This window comes from Sceloporus occidentalis, unplaced genomic scaffold (genome assembly GCF_023333645.1).
Source record: "Sceloporus occidentalis isolate IW3139 unplaced genomic scaffold, rSceOcc1.0.p SCAF_8, whole genome shotgun sequence".
Taxonomy (NCBI): domain Eukaryota; kingdom Metazoa; phylum Chordata; class Lepidosauria; order Squamata; family Phrynosomatidae; genus Sceloporus; species Sceloporus occidentalis.
In genome coordinates, this window is record NW_028316988.1 from 21,627,955 (window position 1) to 21,651,229 (window position 23,275).

Sequence of the window (23,275 nt, forward strand, 5' to 3'; positions counted from 1 at the left end):
GATTTTGAAAAGCAGTGCAGTGTAGTGGTTTCAGTCTTGGATTAGGACTATGGGAGATGAGGGTTCAAATCCCTGTTCAGCCGTGGAAACCCATTGAGGGGGGACCTTGTGCAAATCCCAATCTCTCAGCCTCAGAAGAAGGCAAGGCAAACCACTGAAGAAATCTTGCTGAGAAAAAACTATGATAGGTTCCCTTTAGGGCAGTGGTTCCCAACCTTCCTAATGCCGCGACCCTTTAATATAGTTCCTCATGTTGTGGTGACCCAAACCCATGAAATTATTTTCGTTGCTACTTCATAACTGTAATTAAATAGGTGTTTTCCAATGGTCTTAGGCGACCCCCATGAAAGGTTCATTCGACCCCCAAAGGGGTCCCGACCCACAGGTTGGGAACCACTGCCTTAGGGTCACCATAAGTTATAAATGACTTGAAGGAAAAGACCAAGTACAGGCATAATATCTGCATTCAGCAAAGGATACAAAAACAGAATTACGCATGGCGGGCATTATACAATTTGCATCATTGCACATTCTGTGTTGATCTTATATTGACTGACTGATTGATTGATTGATGTGTCACCTTTCTCTCAGCAAGGGACCCAAGGCAGCTCACAAAGAAAAGGCTTACAATAAGGGATGCAACAACCTGTCTGCCCCCCCCCCCCAGGGCATTTTGATGCCACACGCCACTCCAGATGGCACATGGCATCATGCCATGCCTCCAGCGCTCGGTCCAGATGACACAGCACCAAAGGGGTGCCATATAGCTGTGCCTTGGTCTAGAGATGCATATACTCAATAGGGGGGGGGGGGGCAGGAAAAAGCTCCATAGTCGATTATTGGATGGTCTCAAGCGATGTGTCCAGATGAAATACGAATATGATACGACCTACGAAAATAGGAGAAATCTCCCCTCTGAGGAACAAGCAAAGCTTCTATAAAAACCAATTATATAAAAAGAAACCATCCCTTTATGCAGCCTTCCTGGGTTTTAAACAAGCATTTGATTCAATATCCAGAAATGTGTGTTTTGGGGGGAATTTAAAAAGGCAACTATGGACAGTCGCCTCTCATCCTTATGCTAAAGTTATATCCTAATCCCATTTAGAGAAAGCAATGGAGGAGTGGCCTGAGCGCAAAAGGCCTCTAGAGGGCGCTCCCCTGGAACGAGCCCTGCTGCCCGCAGCCATAGAGAAGCCTGGAGGTTCAGGCTAGAGCGGACCCGGAAGTCGCGACTGGTGGATTTGCGTTCGACCCCGCCCACTCGGCGCAGGACAACCAAATCCCTGACGATAGACGCGCGATGCCTAGAGCGTCACAGGAAGCGGAAGGGCCCTTCTTTGACCCTCACCTCCGGAAGAGGATGTAATTGCGGGAGCGATGGCGGGTTTGGCAGGCGCTCGGCCGCCGGTGATGGGGGACGACATGGACGTGATCCCCGAGCGGGAGATGAAGGTGGGCCTCCTTCCCTTCTGGCTCTTCTTACCCGGTTCGGTTCCGTCTCTAGCTCGCCTTCCCATGCCTCCCAGCTCTGCCCTGGTTTCTCCCTCTTCCTTTCACTCCATCCTTCATTTTCAGTTCCGACTGTAGTTTTGTCAGACATTTAGCCACCAGAGATCTCTGGTGCCATAACAACAAACTAAATCCCCAGGCTTCCCAAGTACTGAGGCCAGCGCAGTTTAAAAGCAGCCTCAAACTGGATTGTTTCTGCAGTGTGGTTTGGATCAAAGGCTGCATCTGCACTGCAGAAATAATCCAGTTTGGCACCACTTTGACTGCCATGTCTCAATGCTGTGGAACTCTGGGAACTGTAGTTCATTGTGGCACCGGAGCTGATTACATGCCTACCCTGAGTCTTCTTTGCATGTTTTAAACTGTAGCCCAGTGCTTATCTATTGATTAAGGAGTTTTAAGATGATACATGGCTGGTTAAGTACACTAATCCCTCCATATTTAAGGATTTGATTATTTAAGGATTTGATTAATATGTTCTATCTAGGAATATCTAGGTCCTCCAGTGAAACTCTATGGTCAACTTTAACTAAAAGTTGCACTGAAAGGCCTAGAGATTCCTAGAGAGGACACTCTACTAGGCATTTGTAGCTCCTCAAGTGCAACTCTATGGTCAGCGTCTGTCGGACATTAACCACAGAGTTGCGCTGGAGGACCTAGAGCTTCCTAGAGAGGTGTCCTCTCCGGTAACGTTCATGGGGTTCTTGTGCCCCCAACCCTAGCAAATACGGAGGGATAAGTGTAAATTAAATGATCCTCATGTGGTTGAGAAGCTGGGTGGTGTTGTATATTCGAAACCAAACTGGACTGCCCTTGAGAAAAAATGGACTTTAAAACTCATGACTGTATTACAGGATTTTCAGTTCAGAGCCCTGAAGAAAGTGCGCATCTTCGATCCCCCGGCGGAGTTACCCAAGGAGCGTTCCAGCCTTCTTGCTGTGTCCAACAAATATGGACTCGTCTTTGCTGGCTGTGCGGCTGGGCTGCAGGTCTTTCAGACCAAAAACCTTCTAATGCCGATTCAGACGGGGGATTCCCCTAATAAAATAGGTAAGGTTTGTGTGTGTGCTTCCGCAAACGACACCTTCCTTTTAAGCATTAGCTGTACAGCTATTAAGCAGCAAGGTTGTCCTTGAAGTGTTTTGTCTGTCCATCTTAAAGTTTGAGGACAGCAAAGTTCCACTGCAGATTGTAGCCTTCTTAATTTGGCAAAGCAGACCATAGTGAATATGAGACAGAGCTACAGATACAGAAGTTCAGCTGAGCATCATCCCTGGTGGCGCATTGATTAAATGCTGGTACTGCAGTTACTCACACACTAGCCACTAGGTTGTGAATTCAATCCTAAACAGAGGCTCCAGGGCTGACTCAGCCTGGCATCCTTCCATGGTCATTAAAATGAGTACCCAGTTTCTTGGAGGCAATTAACTTACACATTGTAAACCGCTTAAGAAGTGCTTTAAGTGTACTGATAAGTGGTATAGAAATGTACTTGCTATTGCTATTCTAAAATTCTACTTCCTGACCAAAGCGTGAGGGAAATGATGTTTACAAGGTTGTTGAATATTCATATTCAAGAACTGGTTAGGACCAAAAGCAAAAGCCTGGAACCAAAATATCGGGGGGGGGGGGGGGGTTAGCTCAAAGCATTTATTTACAATGTTAAATAAGACTTGGTAAATAAGACAATGGTAAACTATCTCAGTGGTTAAGATGCCAGTTGGCAGTCCAAGGCCCGAGTGCTGCATGATGGGGCGAGCTTCTGTCACTAGTCCCAGCTTCTGTCAACCTAGCAGTTCGAAAGCATGCAAATGCAAATAGATAGATGGGTATCACTTAATTGGGAAGGTAACAGCGTTCTGTGCAGTCATGCTGGCCAAATAACCACCAGAGCAGTCCTTGGACAAGGCTGGCTCTTCTGCTTAGAAATGGGGATGAGCACTGCCCCTTACAGTCAGTTATGACTAGATACTCATGTCAAGGGACTACCTTTTCCTTTAAACTAAGACTTGACATTTCACTTTTAAGGGTGGGGGAGAAACATCCACAGAAAAGCTTCCCTATATAAGATCATGAGCCACCTGATCTAATGTTTCCTATGTCAGCCAGTTGATCCAAGGAAACCCATGAATGCCTACCTATTAACTATTCAGAGGTATGTGTCTTCAAACCCTAGTGTTTCCAGTGTTACTGGAGTCTATTGACCAGGTTATAAAACTGCCAAATGCTCCAGACCAGTACTGAAGTGACCGTATCTTATTGTAGGATTGCTAACACAGTCTTGAATGACTGTGCTGTACCTGATCACAAGCTCCAAAAGGAGTCTAAGCAAACCATAAGGAAAACATTAGTGAACAGTGTAATGCTATAGTCAAAAAAGCCAATATTGATCCTAGGGTGCATCATTAGGAGTGCAGCATCTAAATTGTAGGAAGGAATAAGTAAAAGTAATCTTAGGAAGTAATATTCTGCTTTGGTCAGACCTCACTTGGAATACTGTCTCCAATTTTGGGAACGACAGTTTAGAGCACAAGCCCCTAAATCTTTATCCAGTGTCGGTGATCTCCAGGACCCTCTGATCTGGGCCATTCAAACCCCAACTTTCTGCTTTCTTGCTTGAATGATAAAACTCTCAATCTTTGATTTTTCTTGGACTCCTTTGCCCATTTACCTTTTACATAAGTCTTGTACATAGACCAGAATTGTTATAATTGTGCCAAATTCAAATAAGGTCATAGTTGAGGGTTATCTTAGTATATTAAGCATGGTCATTTTAATTTTTTTTAAAAAGAAGTGCTTGATTTCAATTGTTTTTTAAAACTTTGCTGATATTTTCGCTGATTTTTTCCCTTTATTTTTTAAAGTTGAGAATGTCCAGAGCCTTTTTGTGCCCACAAAGTTCCGTGTGCATCACCTGGCACTAAGCTGCGATAACCTTACGCTCTCAGTTTTCATGGCATCAAACGAAGTTGGCTCCTTTATTGGCTTTTTTGATGTCCGTACATTTGTGAATCAGGTGAGTTGCGCATTTTAATGCTGTTTTTGCCTTTCTGTCTCCAGAGTGTGCTTGCTTTTTTCTCTGGAGGTTCAACATGGCTGTATCTCATTTCATGAAGTGGATTTATTCCATGACATGACTTCTTTAACAGGAAATTAATTCTGGGGGCATAAATATCGTGGAAAGAGTACAGAGTGGTTCCAACACCATAATAATAATATCAGCTGAACATATTTCAGCAAACATTTTATTGTAAACTAACAGTGTGTGTATGTGTGAACTGGAAAAAAAAAACCAAATCAGGTTAACCTTGCTTAAATAAACAAAAGCTTTTAATATGTTCTATAGACTACTTGAAGCTTTCTTCAGAAATATACCCAGGGAGTTTTTTTTCTTTCACCAGCCTCCACATTTCTTATGTTTTCCTTTTTGGTGGCTTAACTTAGAGATTTATGTTTTCTTACCATTCTGGAGTCACTACTGTCTTATCTGCTCTCCCTGTTTCTCTCCGTTTTGGTGTTACCTGCATGTTTATTAAGAAATTCTGGAGGCAGCTGCTGTTTGCTTTGTCTGCTGTGGATGACTAGCACACATGACTTAGATAGACTCAGGGATAGTAGAATCACAGTCACATCCAGTTCAAGCTTTATTTTGCACTGTTTGTAGTGTGTATCTGAGACACACTCTGTAGCTCGGCACTGGAAGTTGTATTTGTTGAGTCCTCCTTCACTAGCTCTAGCATTCTACCCATGCCAGTGCTGCTAAAAATCTTCAAGTTAGACAGGAAGAAAGTGGAGGCTGGGTAGAATCTCTAAAGTCTTCGTAGAAAGAAGCTTAACATCTAGGTGCTTAATTCACTAAGGTATGCCTGTACTCTGAAATTTAGCAAATGCTCTTCTTAATTTTACAGCTTGTGATGATTGCCTTGCTGGTAGCCTTCTTTAATGCAGCCATAGTGGAAAAGCAGCCTTTTATTGCTTCACTGTGCTACAGCCATCAAAGAAGGGGGGACAGTGATGGGAATGCCAGCAGAAAAATATAGAAAGTGGTCCTTGGGATAAAAGTATAAAATATTCTTTGTGATTTGGAAAGATGGACAGGAAGACAGTGGAAAAACTCTTGATGTGCAGTTGCTGGTATTGCCCTGTTGCACTGTTTATAGACTTCCTATAGCCATCTGCTTAGCTACAATGGGAACAAAATGCTAGACTAAAGAAGCCTCTTTGAGCTGGCCCAGCATGCCTGCTGTCATGTTCCCAGAGGAACTTAAGGTCTCCCAGGGGAAGAAGGCAGAGCACAGATGCAGGTTCAGACCATACCATACTCTATTGGATGTGGCCCTGGCTATGTTGCCCCATGCAGTGCTGTCATTCTTTTCTAGAAGAGCAAGAAGGAGAGAGAAAAGGAGAGGAGGATGACATAATATGATAATGTTAAAAGTAATGTAAATATGATAATGTTAAAAATAATGCGACAGAAAATATAAATAGAAGTCTGGTCTATATGGCAGGCTAGAATTAAAGTGGACCACTAAACTGAAATGTTTGCATGTTATCATTCACCCTCACACAACGTGCTGGGATAGTATAGGGTGAAGGCCCCAAGTATGTTTCCAGCTGAAATTCCAGGTAGCTGTGCTGGGAAAATGCCCCAACCTAAGATCCTGCTGTTAAGAGAGACAGTACTGAGCTGAATGGGCCAAGGGTGCAAGACAGTTTCAGCATTGGTTATGGTGGGCAACTGTAGAAAGTAGGAGGGCAGTGTTGGTCCCCCCAAGAGACCTGGAAGAGCCATACCTACCATCCAAACTTCCTCTAAGAGGCATGAAGAGCATTTTCACCATGCTTTCAGGGCTTCTTAGGCAGAGACAGTATAGGACCGGTCTAAATGGTATGAGTCTTTTTATTCAGTATAAAGCAGGCATATATGCCAACATTTAACAAGAGACTGGAAACTGCTTATTGATGGAAGTGTGGATTTCCTTGTACAACAGGCTAAACAGCAAAAACGACCATTTGCCTATCAGAAGATGTCTGCAGCTCTGGTCAGTGACCTGAAGTGGAATCCCATGAATGCTTCCATGTTGGCTGTGTGTTTGTCTGATGGAAGCGTCTCAGTTCTGCAGGTTACAGATTCTGTGAAGGTGTATGCCACGCTTCCTGCCTCAGTGGCTGTTACATCAGGTGGGTAGTGTGGCTTTGAGATGGTGCAGAAATTCACCTGGTTCATCTGAAATGGGGCCCATTTTAAATGTGTTCAAACACATACATAGCTTGGTTGCAGAGCACATACTTTGCAAGGAGACAGGTTCATTTGCCAACTTCTCCCAGAAGAACAGAAAAACTCCTGCCTGAAGTCTTGGAGAGCTGCTGCCAGTTAGTATAGACAGTTGTGAACTAGATGGACACGGGTCTGACTCGTATAAAGCAGTTTCCTATATTCCTTCTCCTAGGAATGAGAGGCCAGGGATGGATGATTAGAGTAATGCCAGATGAGAATTATTCAGGAATATGATTCGACGACTCTCACCCAGTTACACATATCTATGCTTGCATCATGTTTTCTGTGAAATTTGGAACCAGTGTTTGAATAATGTTCATAAGGGCAATGTAAGCTTTTCCCTAAGCCAGGCTGGTTTGTTAATGTTGCTTTTTTTCTTGGTCACTGCTAATTAAGCCTGTTTGGTTTTTCTCAGTGTGCTGGAGTCCCAAAGGAAAACAACTGGCTGTGGGCAAACAGAATGGCACAGTGGTACAGTATCTGCCTGTACGTATAAAAAACTATTTACTATGGGTCTTTCTGTCTGCAAGGATGCCTTTCCCCTTCCCTCTCTCTCTCCTCCCCACCCACCTCCCAGTTCACAGAGGAATTGCAATAATGAACCTTAGGTGTACAGTTAGCAAAAAATAATTCCTGAGTTACCACTCTTTGTGGAAAAGTTATGCATAATTTGAGTACATTTTCCATTTGATGAGGTCTCTAAAGACTATGTCCAGAAAAGCCTACCTTGGAATTCTTTCAGTTAGCACATAATTAGGTTGGGCGATGGCTGAAATAAACAATAACAAAACTTGGGGCAAATACAGTTAACATCCAAAATCCACAAAACAGCAATATTTAGGCAACCAAAAACGCACAAAATCTATCGTGCAAGTTTTTGAAATGCCGCTTGGTTTATCATCAGGCAGAGATGTTAAAGGCCGTACAGGAAAAGGAAAAATGACAATGTTAAAGGTCATTGGCCTACATTTTGTCAATGTGTTATTTTTGGTGTTGTCAGTTAAGATGGTCTGAAGGATATGAATGCAGACAGAGGCCACTCCTCTATTTAGCCATGTGGGGTCTGAGAGACAGAGTCATAAAATCCAGAGAAATAATTAGCAACAGAAAAAGTAAATTGGTAAAATGCTCTTTTTGAGGTGTAAACTCTCAGAATCCCCCAGCTACAGCAAAGGCAATACTTGTGCTGGCTGAGGGATTCTGAATGGCAACCCTCCAAAAGTAACTTTTCCAAGCTCTGGGCAATACCAGATTGGTGGTTGGAGGTGTAGTAAGGTAGTTTGCTGTGTTTGTTGAAAGTGCTTTTAACATTTCAAGGCATTTGTGTGAACTCAAGCTATAGATGGTGCATTGGAAACATTTGTATTGTTTCTGAGGTGAAGTGTTGCTTTGGAGAAGAGACAGACATAAATATGAAATATAAGGTAATTTAAGCATCCTCTTTGTTCAACTTTTCAGAACCTCCAGGAGAAAAAAACAATTCCTTGCCCTTCATTCTATGATTCAGATAATCCTGTCAAAGGTATAGTATCTTCTTAGAATAGATTTTGTGACTGCATTGCCACACAAATGGAGGGTAGTGTGTGCTTTTTTCACTGACTTTATGAGCCTCCAGTGTATCTGTTATAGCTAACATATTCTCAGACAGCAGAAGAGGAGCCTGTCAAGAAAGGGCTAATTCCAGTCATTGTCCAGGTGATGGATTTCAAGAAACATGGATTTCAGTGACTGGATTTGATCACTGCTGTCGTTATTACAGTATTGCTGTATTTTATTTAAAAATGAATTTCACAGCATAGTTTTTTCTTGTAAGTTAGTTGACAGGATCATTTCTTTCTCCTTTTAGAAAAAATACCCCACATCCTCATAATATAACTATTGCTTTTCCTAGGATCTCCTGCCAATTACTTATAGATAGTCCTGAGGCAGATAGACTAGTGTTCTGACATGTTTTAATACACTTTCCTAATATATGGTCTTTTTTAAAAACTGTGCATATTGGTTTTTTCTTTTCCAGTTTTGGATGTGTTGTGGATTGGGACGTATGTCTTCACTATTGTCTATGCTGCTGCAGATGGGACCTTGGAGACACCTCCTGAAGTGGTGATGGCTGTGCTTCCTGTACGTCTGGCATAGGGCAGGGGCAGCATTCTTCTCCCATCGAGTTTCTCATGCATTACTGACTAGTCTCACATTTTCCTGAGATTAAACAATGTGCCTTCAAGTTGCCTGTCAATTTATGGCAACTCCATAAGTTTTTCTTGTATAAGGAATACTCGGAGGTGTTTTGTCAATTCCTTTCTCTGAAATATAGCTGATAGCACCTGGTATTTATTGGTGGTCTCCCGTCCAAGTACTAACCAAGACTGACCCTGCTTTGCTTCTAAGTTCAGACAGGATCTGATGCCTTTAGAATATTTAGGTCCCTGATTAAACAATAGCAATCTTTAAAAGCAGAATTCCACAAAGAATGGCTTTTTGTCACTTCCTATTTTTAATGGCCTAGATACCATAAAAGCAGGGTAAGAATGATCCTACAAGATGCTTTCTAGAGGATGTTTAGGACAAATGTTTTTAGGACAAAAATACTTTTTCAGATTTTTTTGCAGGAAGTGTATTGGAGGGGTTCAGCCCTCCAAGGTCTCCTTGGATCTAATGCAGTCCCTTAGCCTCCCACAGTTGCCCACCACTGATTTAAAGAACTTCTTTGTGGTCTCTCAGGTCTGCAAACCAAGGCCCCAAAGCAATATGTCATGGGTTAACGATTCTCTTCTGGCAGGCCTTCCCAGACTGATCTCTGCCTAGAACAGAATAAATTGCCCATTTTATTTAGCCCCCCCTCAGTATTGTCACCTTGTTAAACTGTTTTAATTGCTGTTTAGTAGTTACCTGGTTTTTGTTGTTGTAATATTGTATTGAAGGGTTGGGGGTTTGGAGGATTGTTTTCTTGTTATTACTTTCTGTGTTTGTATTTAACTCTGCTGTTACCGATCTCGACCCTCAAAAGGGAGAGGCGGGATACAAATATATTGTTGTTGTTGTTGTTGTTGTTATATTGGCTTATTGCAGAAAAAATAGACTATTTAACTGTAAAACTAGCCTAAATACTCTAAAGGCACCAGATCCTTTCTGATCTTGAAAGTTAAGCAGGGTCCGCTCTGGTTAGTACTTGGATTGAAGACTGCCATCACATCCCAGGTGATGCAGGCTATATTTCAGAAGAAAGAACTGGCAAACCACTCTGAATATCCTTGCATAAGAAAATCATGAAATTCATGGGATCACCATAAGTTGATAGGCTACCCCTTGCCTATGATCTGGATACAAAATCATGATTAGCATAAACTATGGTTTCATGTTTTCTGAACTGCAATCTATATTTCTCATTTCATCTTTTAACCTGTGTTAGGGTGGCATCATTTCAGATTGCACATAAGAAGTGCTCCATCAAGAGAAAAGATGACTGCATATTAAATGCTGTCCTGTCAGTAGCCTTCTCACCAACATACTTGTTTGCCAGATCATTAGTTCTCCAATTTTAAGCGTCCAGATGTGTTTGGACTTTGACTCCCAGAATCCCTGATGATTGGCTATGCTGGCCAGGCATGTAAGAGCTGAAGTTCAAAATATCTGGAGGACCATAGGTTAGAAACCTACTGTTCTAGATGGAGCAGCATCCCATTGTGTGAATGCATACTGGCAACTCTGAAGTGGTACAGTTCTAGCACTTCTGGCTCATCTGTGGCATATTCCACAACTACTTCTCCACTTAGAGAAAAGGTTCTAATCCAATCTCAGCTTTTTTTCTGAAGGTCATTCAGTCCTAACAAGCACATAAGAGTCATGACATTTAAATAACTACAGCTGCATAACTTTTTGTCACACCTGATACATTCGTGTTTTCATAATATATTAGGCCCTTACCTAATGTCGAGATACATTGCATCTGACATGCTCATGGGAAACCATTTTATGCAAACTTTTCTGTTGTGTTTCCACTCAGAAAAAGGAAGAGAAACGGAATGTGATATTTGTGAATTTTATGGAGCCCTGTTACGGCAGCAGCACGGAGAGACAACATCACTACTTCCTTAACTACGTTGAAGAGTGGTAAATAACAAAGAGCCACAGTAAAGCTAAACTTCATCTTGCACATTTGCAGTAGAGCTCAATGTGTGTGTGTGTGTATAGGAGGAAAGACCACCTGTAAATCCAGCTTGGAAATGGCTGTGCTGGCTGGATGTTTCTGTAGTGTTAAAATTTTTTTACAAGCTGTAGTTGTCCCCGAGCAGTAGGTGTTGTGATTTTGTTTACTTAAGATGGCACATAATTCCCTCTCTCCTGTGTTATCTTATTGACTAACATTTTTGATTATATTTTTTCTTTAAAAAGACTTAGGGCATCTCAGGTTAAAATATACAAAGATCAGAAAACAACAACAACAATAAAACAGCACATAATATAAAGCAACACTGCTCCCTAATAACAGAGACAATGCATGTGGCTTAAAGTTGCCAACTGCAGCCCATGCAAAACCTAGAAGTAGAGAAACAAAGCAGAAATATGACAGTGTCAAAATCAGACTGACCTGACTATCCAGTTTATGTGAACAAAGAGAGATAATTAGGCTATCAAGAGATCAAAGAGCAAGTGACGTTATAATGCCCTGAAGGTTATTTCCTGTCTCTAGATATCAAAAATCAATATATACACACACAAGACCTAACGGAACAAAGGTGGGAGAAATAGTGACTTCGAGAGTTGCTAAGAGACAATACTACCTTTTCTGAAGCGTAGCTCCAATCTGGGGGCATCTGGAGTGGAGATGGCTCAATAGCTGCCATGGCAAGCATGGGTGGTTGGCTTTTTGATGACTGTAGCAGAAGTTGGAAAGAAGTTCTGTCCTGCTCCAAATTAGACCAAATTGCTAGTGCCAAGGCACCTATACAGAAATCTATACAGAAATGGTTCCTAATGGCAGGACGTTAGGAGTTGATGGGCTTAAATGACCTTTCCAGGAGAGAAGAATGGAGTGTGATATACAGTAATGTCTGAACAATTGGTGTAAATGTTCTCAGATGATTCTGAGAAGGAAACTCACTTTGTGATATGCAAGCAGTCTCCCAGTCTACCTCATTATCACCTCTCCATAGTCTAGGGATTCTGCTGATTCCGATCTTGAGGGATCCCATCATGGCTGAGTGCCATGGGCTTCTCCCATCCTGTCATAGCTGATGGGAGATCCTGTCATAGCTGGTTTCCTGTTACTTGCCTAACATATCCCATCTGATATTAAACTGATACCAGGCTCACAGAGAAGTGATGGAGGGCTGGTTCTTAGGTTACAGTAGTGGTAAAGAATGTTTCTCTGTCACCCCACTCCCTTGAGAAATAAGAAGGCAAGATTGTGCAAGTTAGCTTAGCAGTCCACTCCATGGAGTTGCTGATTCACCCTGTTCCTTACACATATGGGTCAAAATATTGTTTATTTTGTCCCTCTGCTGTAGAAGAGTAATCCCATGGATAGTGAAGTGTGTACGCTGACCCTTGCTTTCCTTTTTGGGAGATGAAAAGTGGAGTAGAAATGGAAGTGGCACAGGCAGAAATCTGTCTTACACCAGAGGTGGGGAATCTTTGGCCCTCCAGATGTTTTGGTCCAACCCACTCAGTATGACCAATGGTGAGGAATTACGGGTGTACACCAAAACATAGGTAGTTAGATCAAAGGTTCCTCATCCCTAGCTTACACAGGCCACACCTAAATGGTTCTTTAAGTTAGGTGACATTTGCATGTTAAATATTTAACAAATGATTCTGAAACAAATGAGCTCTGTTCATTGTCTGTGGTTTGTTCCATTTATTTCATCAGCTAAACAAACTCCTAGCTGGTTGAGAAACATATTCTGTTAAACTCTGAAAGGGGGGCTATCCTTTATGCTTCTTAGAGAAAACCTGAGTGGGTGTTTATTCCTTCTTTGGGGGCAGGGGCATAATGTTATGTCATCTAGCAGCATCTTAGTTTGGCTAGCTAGAAGTCCCCATACTCTTGAGCAGGGCATGGTTTGTCCTGTCACTTGTTCCTTCTAAATTGAGCTAGCAACTGCATTCCTCCAGATGTTACACTTAGGCCTGTTACAGACAGGCCAAAATAAAGCTGCTTCGAGTCACTTTGGAGGTATGGTATTTCAATGATGCATGCGTCCTAAGAGTCCAAAACCCGCACCAAAGCCATGCTCCAGTCCTAAGGACTGGAGTGCAGCTTTGGTGTGGCTTTTGGACTCTTAGGACTCATGCATTATTGAAATATCATACCTCCAAAGTGACTCAGAGCAGCTTTATTTTGGCCTGTCTGTAACAGGCCTAAGTGAGGTTTTTTTGTTTGTTTTTAAAGGGATCTGGTTCTGGCAGCTTCTGCTGCTTCCACAGATGTCAGCATCCTTGCGAGGCAAGAAGACCAGGTAATTTTCTGCTTTTTATGGACTGTCATAAATTACATTCAGTTCTTATTAGAACTTGTAGAATAGAACTGGCAGCAGGCTATACGGCACAGTGGTGCCATTGAAAAGTGATGCTCCTTGAAAATGAGCATATGGTGGAGCCTTGCCTTACGTGGGGGATCCATTCCGGACCCCGCCGTGTAAGGTAAATTCTACCTAGGCTTGAGCCCCATTCAGTATAATGGGGCTCATGCTCGCAGTGGGGTGATGCGGGCACGCGCGCCATTCATTGCATTACCACGTGGCTTCTGCGTAAACAGGAAGCCGTGCATGGTGCACCCGCATATCTTGAGGCTTCTTGCTCCCACTGGTACTGTCATGTTAATCAAGTCCTGATCTAATTTTTTAAACAACTGAGAGTACATACAGCAAACAGGGTTTGTTTGATTTTTAAAAGCCTTCCTCTGTCTCCCTTCTCTGTCATGAGGAGGCTTAAGGTAGCCAAAGAACAGGTCGTAGTTGAACTTGTGCCTCTTTCAGAACAACTGGGAGCTTTGGGTACTGGAAGACTCCAGCCGAGCAGAACTTCCTGTAACAGACACTAGTGAGGACACTTTACCGGTTGGACTGGCCATCGATTACACCAGCAACACACCTATAATGATCAGTAAGTTGAACACTGGTCTTTCCTTGACCTGAAGCAGGGGTTTGCAGTTTTTGGACACTGTCACAGGTGGGACGGGGTCACAGCTCTTATCAGTAAAATAATCTAATCAGTCTTAAGGTACAGCAATTAAAACATATTAAATTGGGTTAAAGCCATATACTTTTAAAGGTTTAAAGGTTAGAGACCAAAGTCTTTGGATTTGTTTTAACTTGATGCTGAAATAAAGGGTCTGCCCTGTGTTGTCACAGTGTTTGCTCCACTGGTGGGACACAGGAAGAGTGCCCCTCCAGCAGATCTTGGACAGGCAGAGCTTTCTGGTCCTTTCAGAAAATTGTTTGGAAGATTGGCTTTTGGCTCATTCTGTGCTTCTGGAAAATTTTTGCAGGTGAGGAGAAGAGTGTGGACCCATCTCCTGTCCTTCTACTTCTCTCTACTGATGGAGTGCTCTGCCCCTTTTACATGGTCAATCAAAATCCTGGAGTTAGGCCTGTACTCATGACACCTGAGCCTCTGTCTGCAGAAGGGGAAAGAGGAGCAAAATCAGCTGGTAAGTTAAAGTGGGAGGCCAACAAATACCAAGTGCTGTAGGCTATGTTTTAGAGAAAGAAAGAAGCAAAACCACTTCTGAGGATCCCTTGCCTTAGAAAACCCTTTAAAATTCAAGTGACTTGAAGGCACAGATCCTTAAGGAATCCTTTCTCTCAGTCTTATCACCTCTGGTAGGAATGTGGGAGAAGGTACTCTCAGTGGCTTTGGAATGTATTTCCCAGAGAGGGTAGAACTGCTTCTGTTGTGTTCTTATTTTGGCAAATGCATCAACAATTTTGGGGAACTGTTCATTTATAAGAAAAGGGCTTTTAATAGTTGGCTTATTTCTTAGCCTTTAAAATTAAATTGCTCTTAATTCTACTGATAATTATATTTTAAATTCTTTTATATATATTTTAGTGGGGTGTCCTTTTATCATTGCTTGTTTTACTTTTTGTAAGTTATCTCGAGCACCATGCTGAGAAAAAAGTGAGATATAAATGTTTATTGTTGTGTGCTTATTATGACCCTAAGACAAACTTATAATGGGATTTTCTTGGCAAGATTTGTTCAGAGGAGATTTGCCATTGCTTTCTCCTATGGCTGAGAGCATGTGACTTGCCCAGGGTCGCCCAATGGGTTTCCATGGCCGAGTGGGATTCAGACCCTGGTCTCCAGTGTTGTAGTTCAATACAAACCACTATATCACACTGGTTCTCTATAAATGCTAATAGCTCTGCTTATTTCAAAAGATAAGAGAAGAGAACAGTGCAAAAGAATGTAAAGCTATGCAGCAATCTAAAACTATTTAAAATAGGTTAAATGATTTTAAATTGTGATATGTGGCAGAACAACACAACAAGGTGAAGCCATCAAAAACGGTGATAAAGAACCAGGCCTAAATACAACCAGTGTTGATGCCAGTCAGGTCTCCAAGAGATGGCCCAGGAGTACCACCTAAGCTCCAGAACCAGCAGGATGTGGCAGTTTGATTGGACAAGGACTCTGAGAGCCCAAGGTTGAAATCCCTACTTGGCCATGGAAATCCACTAGGTGACTTTCAGCAAGTCACAATGTCTTAACCTCAGAGGAAGGCATCACCAAACCCCACTCTGATCAAATCATGCCAAGAAAACACAAGAGAAAGATGCTTTTACCTGAACCACAAATCTGAAGTTTTCACCCTTACAATTCCATAAACCTGGTCCAGAAGAGAGTTGGTTACAAGTATTTCCTTTGAAATGCTCAATATGGCAAAATTCTTAAGGAGAGGACATTTATGGCTCTGGCAAATTATTTAAGCGCGTGTTCATTATAGACACATTTTTGCAAGCAGCTCTTTGTTTTTAAACTTTCAAACTAGCATAGGAAAGCTATGTAGGGTTGAAATCAATGTGGTATGGTACTGTGTTGTTGTTTTTGTTAAAAGCTATTACCAGTGGTGTTGAATGGATTCTTCTCTTATATAGTAGATGCTTGGAACAGGCGGGAAGTTCATCACCAATTTGGAGGTGCATCTAGATTGTTCTAGATGCGGCACTTTGTCTGATCAAGGAATGCCAGATGTTCTTGTTGGCCTATCAGTTTTATTCGGTAAAGCATGGATGAAGAAGAGGTCCCCCTCCACCTGTTATTGGATGACATTTCCCATCTGCCCTAGCCTGCCAGTCTATAGTGAACAGGATTCCCCATCTCTGCTATAAAACAGTATATTGCTGGCCCTCAATTAGTAATATACTGGTTTAATATCAGTAATAACAACTATGGGGCTAGTACTTAGAAATCAAAACCTAAAAATAACTATTTGTATATGATTTACATAACCCAGCAATGAAGGTTCACTAGTAAACCATGTTCCTTCCTCTGTGAAATGTAACCTCCTGTTCTTTATGGCATAATTTGTGCCTTGTTTTCTCTCAGCTTATTTGACTCATTTGCTGGTGTGTGTGTGTGTGTATGGTGTGCCTTCAAGTAATTTCCAATGTATGGTGACCCTAATGTGAACCTATCATGGGGTTTTCTTGCCATGGATTCTCCCTGCAGTCACTGAATAACTTCTACTTTCTTTCCCTTATTCCCCCACCTTCTTCCAGGAAGTACGCCTCCGTCTGTGTCTGGCTCTGCTTCTTCAAAGATTGGACCTGCATCTGCTGCAGGTTCAATTTCCAGTTGTGTGGCAGCATCATTCTCATTTGCAGCCTCCACTTTGAAAGCCCCAGGATCAACAGAGGCCACTGTTCCCTCTTCTTTCCCACCTGAGGGCCCCAAGCCTCCACCTGGTTCTGGTCTAAGTGGAGCAGCTGGGTTCTCCTTTTCTTCTACTGTTTCCAAAGTTCCCCAAACTCCAGCCTCCACAACTGATGCTACTCCAGCTTCTGCCTCCTCTTTCTCTTTTGGATCTATGAGTTTTAAAACAAGCACAGACAACTCAGCTGGCCCTTTGTCCTCTGCAACACCTCTCGGACTGAAGCAAAGTTTTGCCCCTCCATCTGTCAAAGTCAACCTCACTGAGAAGTAAGTTTTTTTATTGGAATAGCCTTGCCTAAAGATTATATGTTGCTTTGAAGTAGTTCCATAGGCCTTTTTAAAAATGGTTTGGTAATGTTTTATGGTGCAATTACACAAGACAGGGCAGGAAACCTGTGATTCTCAAGATATGGACATCAATTCCAACCTTTTCTAAGCCAAGCTGTATTCAAAGTCTACCAGTGGGTTGCTGGATCACTAAAGGGGACTATATTTTCCCTTATGAACCCATTGGAGCTCTGAGACTTAGGCCTTTTTCTCTGCCCCATTACCTTTTCAGGCTCATTTGGTGGGAACAAAGGAGAGAGCCTTCTCCACAAAGGGAGATACAGTCCTCTTTAGTGGTCCAGCAACCCGCTGGTAGACTTTGAACCCAGGTTGTCTTAGAAAAGGTTGGAAATGATGTATATATCTTGAGAGTCCCATTACCTTCTCAGGATCATTTGGTGGGAGCAAAGGAGATGGTCTTCTCTGTAGCTGCTCCTAGATTTTGGAGCGTCCTTTCTAGGGAGGCCAAGATGACTTCCTCCATGCTTTCCTTTTCTTAGCAAATTCAAAAAAGTGCTATCAGGCTTTTAGAAACTGACTGCTGTAGGCTTTTAATGCTGAGTAATGCTGTTAGATTTATATGTACAGTCATTCCTCCACATTCATGGGGGTTAGGAGTGAAGAAACCCTGCAAAGTGGAAAAATTACGAATACCCCCCCCCCAGTTAAAGGACAGGAGGGGGGCTAGAAGCTGAGTGCATGCACTTGCCCCTCTTCCCTTTCCTCTGACTGGATCAGCTGGGCCAGTTACAGGGGAGCAGGGAGGCGTTGAAGAGAAGTACGTGCATACATGCCTGTTCATCAGAAGGGAGGTGGAGGACTCTGGCGTGCTGCTCTTGCCCATCCTCTGATGCCTCTGAGAGCTTGCCTGAGCTCTTTGAGGCATTGGAGGAGGGGTGAGTGCATTGCATGTGCACTCTTCCCATCAGGATTCCCCTGCCTCCCTTCCAATGCCTCAGACAGCTTTCTGCAGCTGTCTGGGGCATCAGAAGGAAGGTGAGGGAGTTGTATGCACTCTCCTCACCATTCCTGAGATATCTCAGAGAGTCAAGCAAGCTCTCTGAGGCATCAGAGGAGAGGAGAGAAAAATGCACATGTGCGAATCCCCCACTTCTCTTCCGATGCCTCAGGGCTTGCCTGAGGTCTCTGAGGCATTGCAAGTGAGGCAGGGGAATCACAAGTGCGCTTCTCTTGCCCTACCTCCAGTGCCTCAGCTTGCCTGAGCTCTCTGAGGCATCAGAAGGAAGTCAGAGGACTAGCACACGCTACTCTTGCCCCTCCTCTGATGTGTCAGACAGCTCAGGCAAGCTCTTTGTGGCATTGGATGAGTGGTGAGAGAAGTGCGCGTGCAGGAGTCCACTGCCTATCACACATGGTTCTCTCATTCCTCCTCTTATGCCTCAGAGAGCTTGCCTGAGGTCTCTGAGGCATAGAGGAGGGGGAGAGCAGCATGCGTGCACCCTTCCTAGCTGCTCCCTCCCTCCTGGGCTTCCCCCCATCCTAAGGGAAAAGCCTGGGAAGAAGGAGGGGAGTGCGTGCGCACACGGAATGACATTCATGAATAATCAGATTCATGAGTGTCAAAGCCAAGAATGTGGAGGGACAACTGTCTTTCAATGAATTTATTGTTTCATGTTTTAAGCTTTAAAATTGTTCTTAAATAACTTTTATGTTTATACTTTTATTGATGCTTTGTTATTGTTTTAATTTGTATTTTTTTAAAAAATATATGATGTTAGCTGCCCTGAGTCTGATTACTGAGAGAAGGGCAGGGTATAAATAAATGTCATCATCATTATCTAGTTCCTAACTTTAATCCCTGCCATCTCCAGATGAAAGGGCCTTGGAGAGCTGCTGCCATTGAGAGTTGACAGCTCCCTCTGGCTGACAAAGCTCCAGCCTCTGCCTTTGAACCTCCCCTGAAGCCAAGCCTGGGCAGAAGCCTCAGAGGAGAAGGGAGGGATGAGAGAAGAAGGGAAGGAAGGAAAGAAGGAGGGAGGACTTCAGTGCAGTTGTCCCTAATGGTGACATGGCCACTCTACTACTAGGGACAATGGGACTTTAGCACCTGAGGATTTTGGTATTCTTGGAGGAGGTCAGGAACGGATCCTTCATGGATACTGAGGGCTGACTGTATTATTTTTCTTCCTTTTCTCCAGGTTCCTGGCTGCAGATTCATCAACAGTTATAGCCAGCAGCAGTAGTAATAACCAGAGCTCCACCATGTTCTCTTTTTCACCTGCTGTGAAACCTGTGTCTGCAGTGGGAGCAAATCAAATGGCTGGGCTTTCTTCTCCAACTTCCACACCTGTAAACGTTTCAACTCCAGCATCTTCAGCAAGTACGGTTTCTCTTTTTCCTTTCCTTCCTATGAAGACTTGAATTTTAGTGGGTAGGGGATATTATGGTTTTTCACCACATATATTACACTAAAGCATCTTGACTTGATGGCATTACATGAAGGATGATTATTCATGTTAAATTTGTATTGCAGTTGTCTATGGTACAGCAACACAGGGTGTTCACAGCTAACAAGAACAAGCAATAATTTCTCCCTCTATTAGTGCAGTCAGTTTAGTGCTGGCAGGAATATAATTAAGATAGAGCCACTGAGAAATTAAAGCATGCTCAGAGGAATGTTGAGGTTTTCAGAAGTACAAGAAATGTGTGTGTTTCGGAGAAAACAGGCAGATATACTTGGTGCTCAGTGAACACAGGATTCTGACTACCATTTTTTGGGCAGGGGTAGGGATTTGGAAAACTAGAAGCAGGGGATAGAATGGGCTGTGCTGGAAATAGACATGACTTGGAACCATGAGGATGGTAAATATATAGAGCCCTAAGAAACAAAAGGAGAGGACTAGAAAGTTTATAAGATGAAAGTTCTATGTTTCACTAATATACCATTAGCTAGCTGCTTGTGCAGGAAGAGAAGCTGGCTGCAGTTACTTCAGCCTGCTTGGCTGAGATCCATCTGACCTCATGTGTGTGTTCAGAAAAGGTTCATGTTTGGACTGCAGCTCTTGGAAGCAGGGCTGGCAAAGGGATTCTGGAAGTTGTAGTCCAAAAAGGGTCTTCTCCAAGCATTTGCACTGAGTTCTTTTGCTATGTATTTTCTATAACAGCATTTGTACCAAATCCTCCCAGGGCAGAAATGCATTAGACTGTGGGGGTTTGTACCTCAGCATCTCTGCTCTGGTATAGAGATTTGAGCATTGGACTTGACTCTGAAAACCAGGGTTTAATTCCCCACTCGGCTATGGAAACACACTGAGTAACTTTGGGCAAGTTACACACAGTAAAGTTCACCTTAGCGTTGTGTGATAAGTTCACCTTAGCGTTACCATAAATAGAAGTTACTTGAAGGCACACAACATCTCTTCTGTTGGTGGCGCAGTAGTCAAATGCCTGTACTGCAGCCATTCACTCACAAACCATAAGGTTGTGAGTTCAATATGAGCCAGGGGTTCAAGCTCGACTCAAGCTTGCATCCTTCCGAGGTCGCTAAAATGAATACCCAGATTGTTGGGGGCAGTTAGCTTACACTTTGTAAACTGCTTAGAGAGTGCTTAAGTGCGCTGATAAATGGTATAGAAATGTACTTGGTATTGCTATAAACATAGATACAAAGGAAGAAAATTGCCATGAGCATAAACTTTTTACCACTTTGCTGGTTATGAAAATCTCTTTGTTTTGCCTTTAGTGATGCGTCCTTGCCAGAGTGCTCCCCCAACTTCTGTGCTTCAGAAAACAGCAAAGGTGTCTCCAGCTGTGTCAAAAGCAAGCCCTTCACAGGTAAAGAAATAATTGATTTGTCTTCCTCTTTTGACCAGAATCATTGTTCCAGGTTAAAAATGTCTATGTGATCCTCTTTGCTATATGGCCAACACATCTACCCTCGATATGTTATGTGATCCTCAGTATGAGAATCACCAAATATTAGAATTTGAAGGGGCCACAAGTGCCATTTGGTGCACAACTAGGAATTCTAAGAGGCAGCCACCCAGACGTTAAAGTCCTCCAAGAAGGCAAGTCTACCCCCAACCCCCAGGCAGGCTATTCCACTGTCAAGCAGTTCTGACAGTCAAGAATAATCTAATCATAGAGTTGGAAGAGATCTAGTCCGACCCCCTGCCATGCAGCAATACACAATCAAAGTACCCCGACAAATGGCCATCCAGCCTCTGTTTAAAAACATCCAAAGAAAGAAACTTCACCACTCTCCAAGGCAGCATATTCCACTGTCAAACAGCTCTTACTGTCAAGAGGTTCTTTAATGTTAAGGTGGAATCTCTCTCTCTCTCTCTCTCTCTGTTTGTTTGTTTGTTTGAATCCATTGCTCCATGTATTAGTCTCTGGAGCAGCAGAAAACAAGCTTTCTCCATTCTCAGTATGACATACCTTCAGATATTTAAATATAGCTAACATGTCACCTCTTAACTGTTTCTTTTCCGGGCTAAACATATACAGCTCACTAAGTCTCTCTTCATAAGGCATGGTTTCCAGACCCTTCACCATATTGGTTGCCCTCCTCTGGACATGCTGCAGCTTTTCAAAATCCCTGTTGAATTGTGGTTCACAGAACTGGAATCATAGAATCATAGAGTTGGAAGGGACCATAAGGGCCATCCAGTCCAATCCCCTGCCATGCAGGAACTCACAATGAAACCATCCCTGACAGATGGCCATGCAGCCCCTGTTTAAAGACCTCTAAGGAAGGAGACTGAGGGAGTGTGTTCCACTGCTGAACAGCCCTTACTGTCAGGAAGTTCCTCCTAATGTTGAGGTGGAATCTCTTTTCCCGTAGCTTGCATCCAATGGTTTATCAATGACTTGGATGACAGAATTCGGGGATGCTTATCAAATTTGCAGATGACATCAAATTAGGGGGAGTAGCTAACACCCCAGAAGACAGGATCAAAATTCAAAATGACCTGAATAGACTGGAAAGCTGGGCCAAAGCTAACAAAATGAAATTCAACATGGAGAAATGTACGGTACTGCACTTAGGGCAGAAAAACGAAATGCACAGATATAGGATGGGGGACACTTGGCAGAATGAGACTACATGTGAAAGGGATCTAGGAGTCCAAGTAGACCACAAGTTGAATATGAGTCAACAGTGCGATGCGGCAGCCAAAAAGGCCAATGCAATTGTACTTGTATAGTGTCTAGTTCAAGGGAAATAATAGTGCCACTCTATTCTGCTTTGGTGAGGCCTCACCTGGAATATTGTGGCCAGTTCTGGGCACCACAATTTAAAAAGGACATTGAGAAACTGGAGCATGTCCAAAGGAGGGCGACTAAAATGGTGAAGGGTCTGGAAACCATGCCCTATGAGGAATGACTTAGGGAGCTGGGGATGTTTAGCCTGGAGAAGAGAAGGTTAAGAGGGGATATGATAGCACTGTTCAAATATTGGAAGGGATATCTCATTGAGGATGTTTTTGCTACTCCAGAGAACAGGACCCAGAACAATGGATGCAAGCTACGGGGAAAGAGATTCCATCTCAACATTAGGAGGAACTTCCTGACAGTAAGGGCTGTTTGACAACACACTACCTCGGAGAGTGGTGGAGTCTCCCTCCTTGGAGATCTTTAAACAGAGGCTGGATGACCATCTGTCGGGTATGCTTTGATTCCTGCATGGCAGGGAGTTTGGATGGCCTTTGTGGTCTCTTCCAACTATATGATTCTACCTCTAGGTGACATTTGTTCCACCCCATCTTCCCCTCCTCTCCAAGAGGAGATGTCCTCCCTTCTTGACAAAGGTGCCATTCAACGCATCCCACATAGATGCACAATGGATGGTTACTTCTCCAGGTATTTTATGGTGCCAAAGAGGGATGGCGGACTTCGCCACATACGTGATCTAAGGGGTGTCAACTGCTACATCACACCACGCAAGTTCAAGATGGTGACTCCTCAGTCCATCCTTCCCTTCCTCCATCAAGGAGATTGGTTTGCATCAATTGCCATCAGACCTCAGCACCACAAGTTTCTCTATTTCACTGTCAACTATCTCTATCAATATACCATCCTATTCTTTGGCCTTTCCACCATCCCTGGTGTCTTTACAAAATGAATGGCAGTGATCATCTCTCACCTTTGTGTCCACGGAATCAAGATTTTTCCTTATTTGGAAGATTGGTTGCTGGTGTTGTCCACCCGCACACAGTTGTTCTGAGATGTCCACACCACTCTCTCTCCTCACTGACTTGGCCCTGACGATCAACCCCTCCATGTCCATCTTGGAACTGGTCAGGGTGATTGAGTATA

General features: G+C 43.1%; 1 protein-coding gene across 6 annotated transcripts in view; it reads left to right on the forward strand.

Moving 5' to 3' along the window:
• Nucleotides 1–1,294: 1,294 nt before the first annotated feature.
• The window catches only part of NUP214 (nucleoporin 214), an 81,597-nt gene continuing 59,616 nt past the window's right edge, over nucleotides 1,295–23,275 (forward strand). For 4 of the 6 annotated variants that reach the window (XM_089535233.1, XM_089535236.1, XM_089535235.1 and 1 more), the window contains exons 1-14: nucleotides 1,297–1,455; nucleotides 2,367–2,562; nucleotides 4,377–4,528; nucleotides 6,504–6,693; nucleotides 7,206–7,276; nucleotides 8,249–8,312; nucleotides 8,808–8,911; nucleotides 10,794–10,900; nucleotides 13,182–13,248; nucleotides 13,768–13,894; nucleotides 14,280–14,441; nucleotides 16,516–16,936; nucleotides 19,156–19,337; nucleotides 20,700–20,791. In XM_089535233.1, the coding sequence (XP_089391359.1) occupies nucleotides 1,381–1,455; nucleotides 2,367–2,562; nucleotides 4,377–4,528; nucleotides 6,504–6,693; nucleotides 7,206–7,276; nucleotides 8,249–8,312; nucleotides 8,808–8,911; nucleotides 10,794–10,900; nucleotides 13,182–13,248; nucleotides 13,768–13,894; nucleotides 14,280–14,441; nucleotides 16,516–16,936; nucleotides 19,156–19,337; nucleotides 20,700–20,791 (2,010 nt within the window). In that variant the 5' untranslated portion in view covers nucleotides 1,297–1,380. Of the gene's footprint in view, nucleotides 1,456–2,366; nucleotides 2,563–4,376; nucleotides 4,529–6,503; nucleotides 6,694–7,205; nucleotides 7,277–8,248; nucleotides 8,313–8,807; nucleotides 8,912–10,793; nucleotides 10,901–13,181; nucleotides 13,249–13,767; nucleotides 13,895–14,279; nucleotides 14,442–16,515; nucleotides 16,937–19,155; nucleotides 19,338–20,699; nucleotides 20,792–23,275 lie in introns of all 6 variants that reach the window. The other 2 variants (XM_089535238.1, XM_089535237.1) reach the window with 2 other exon arrangements.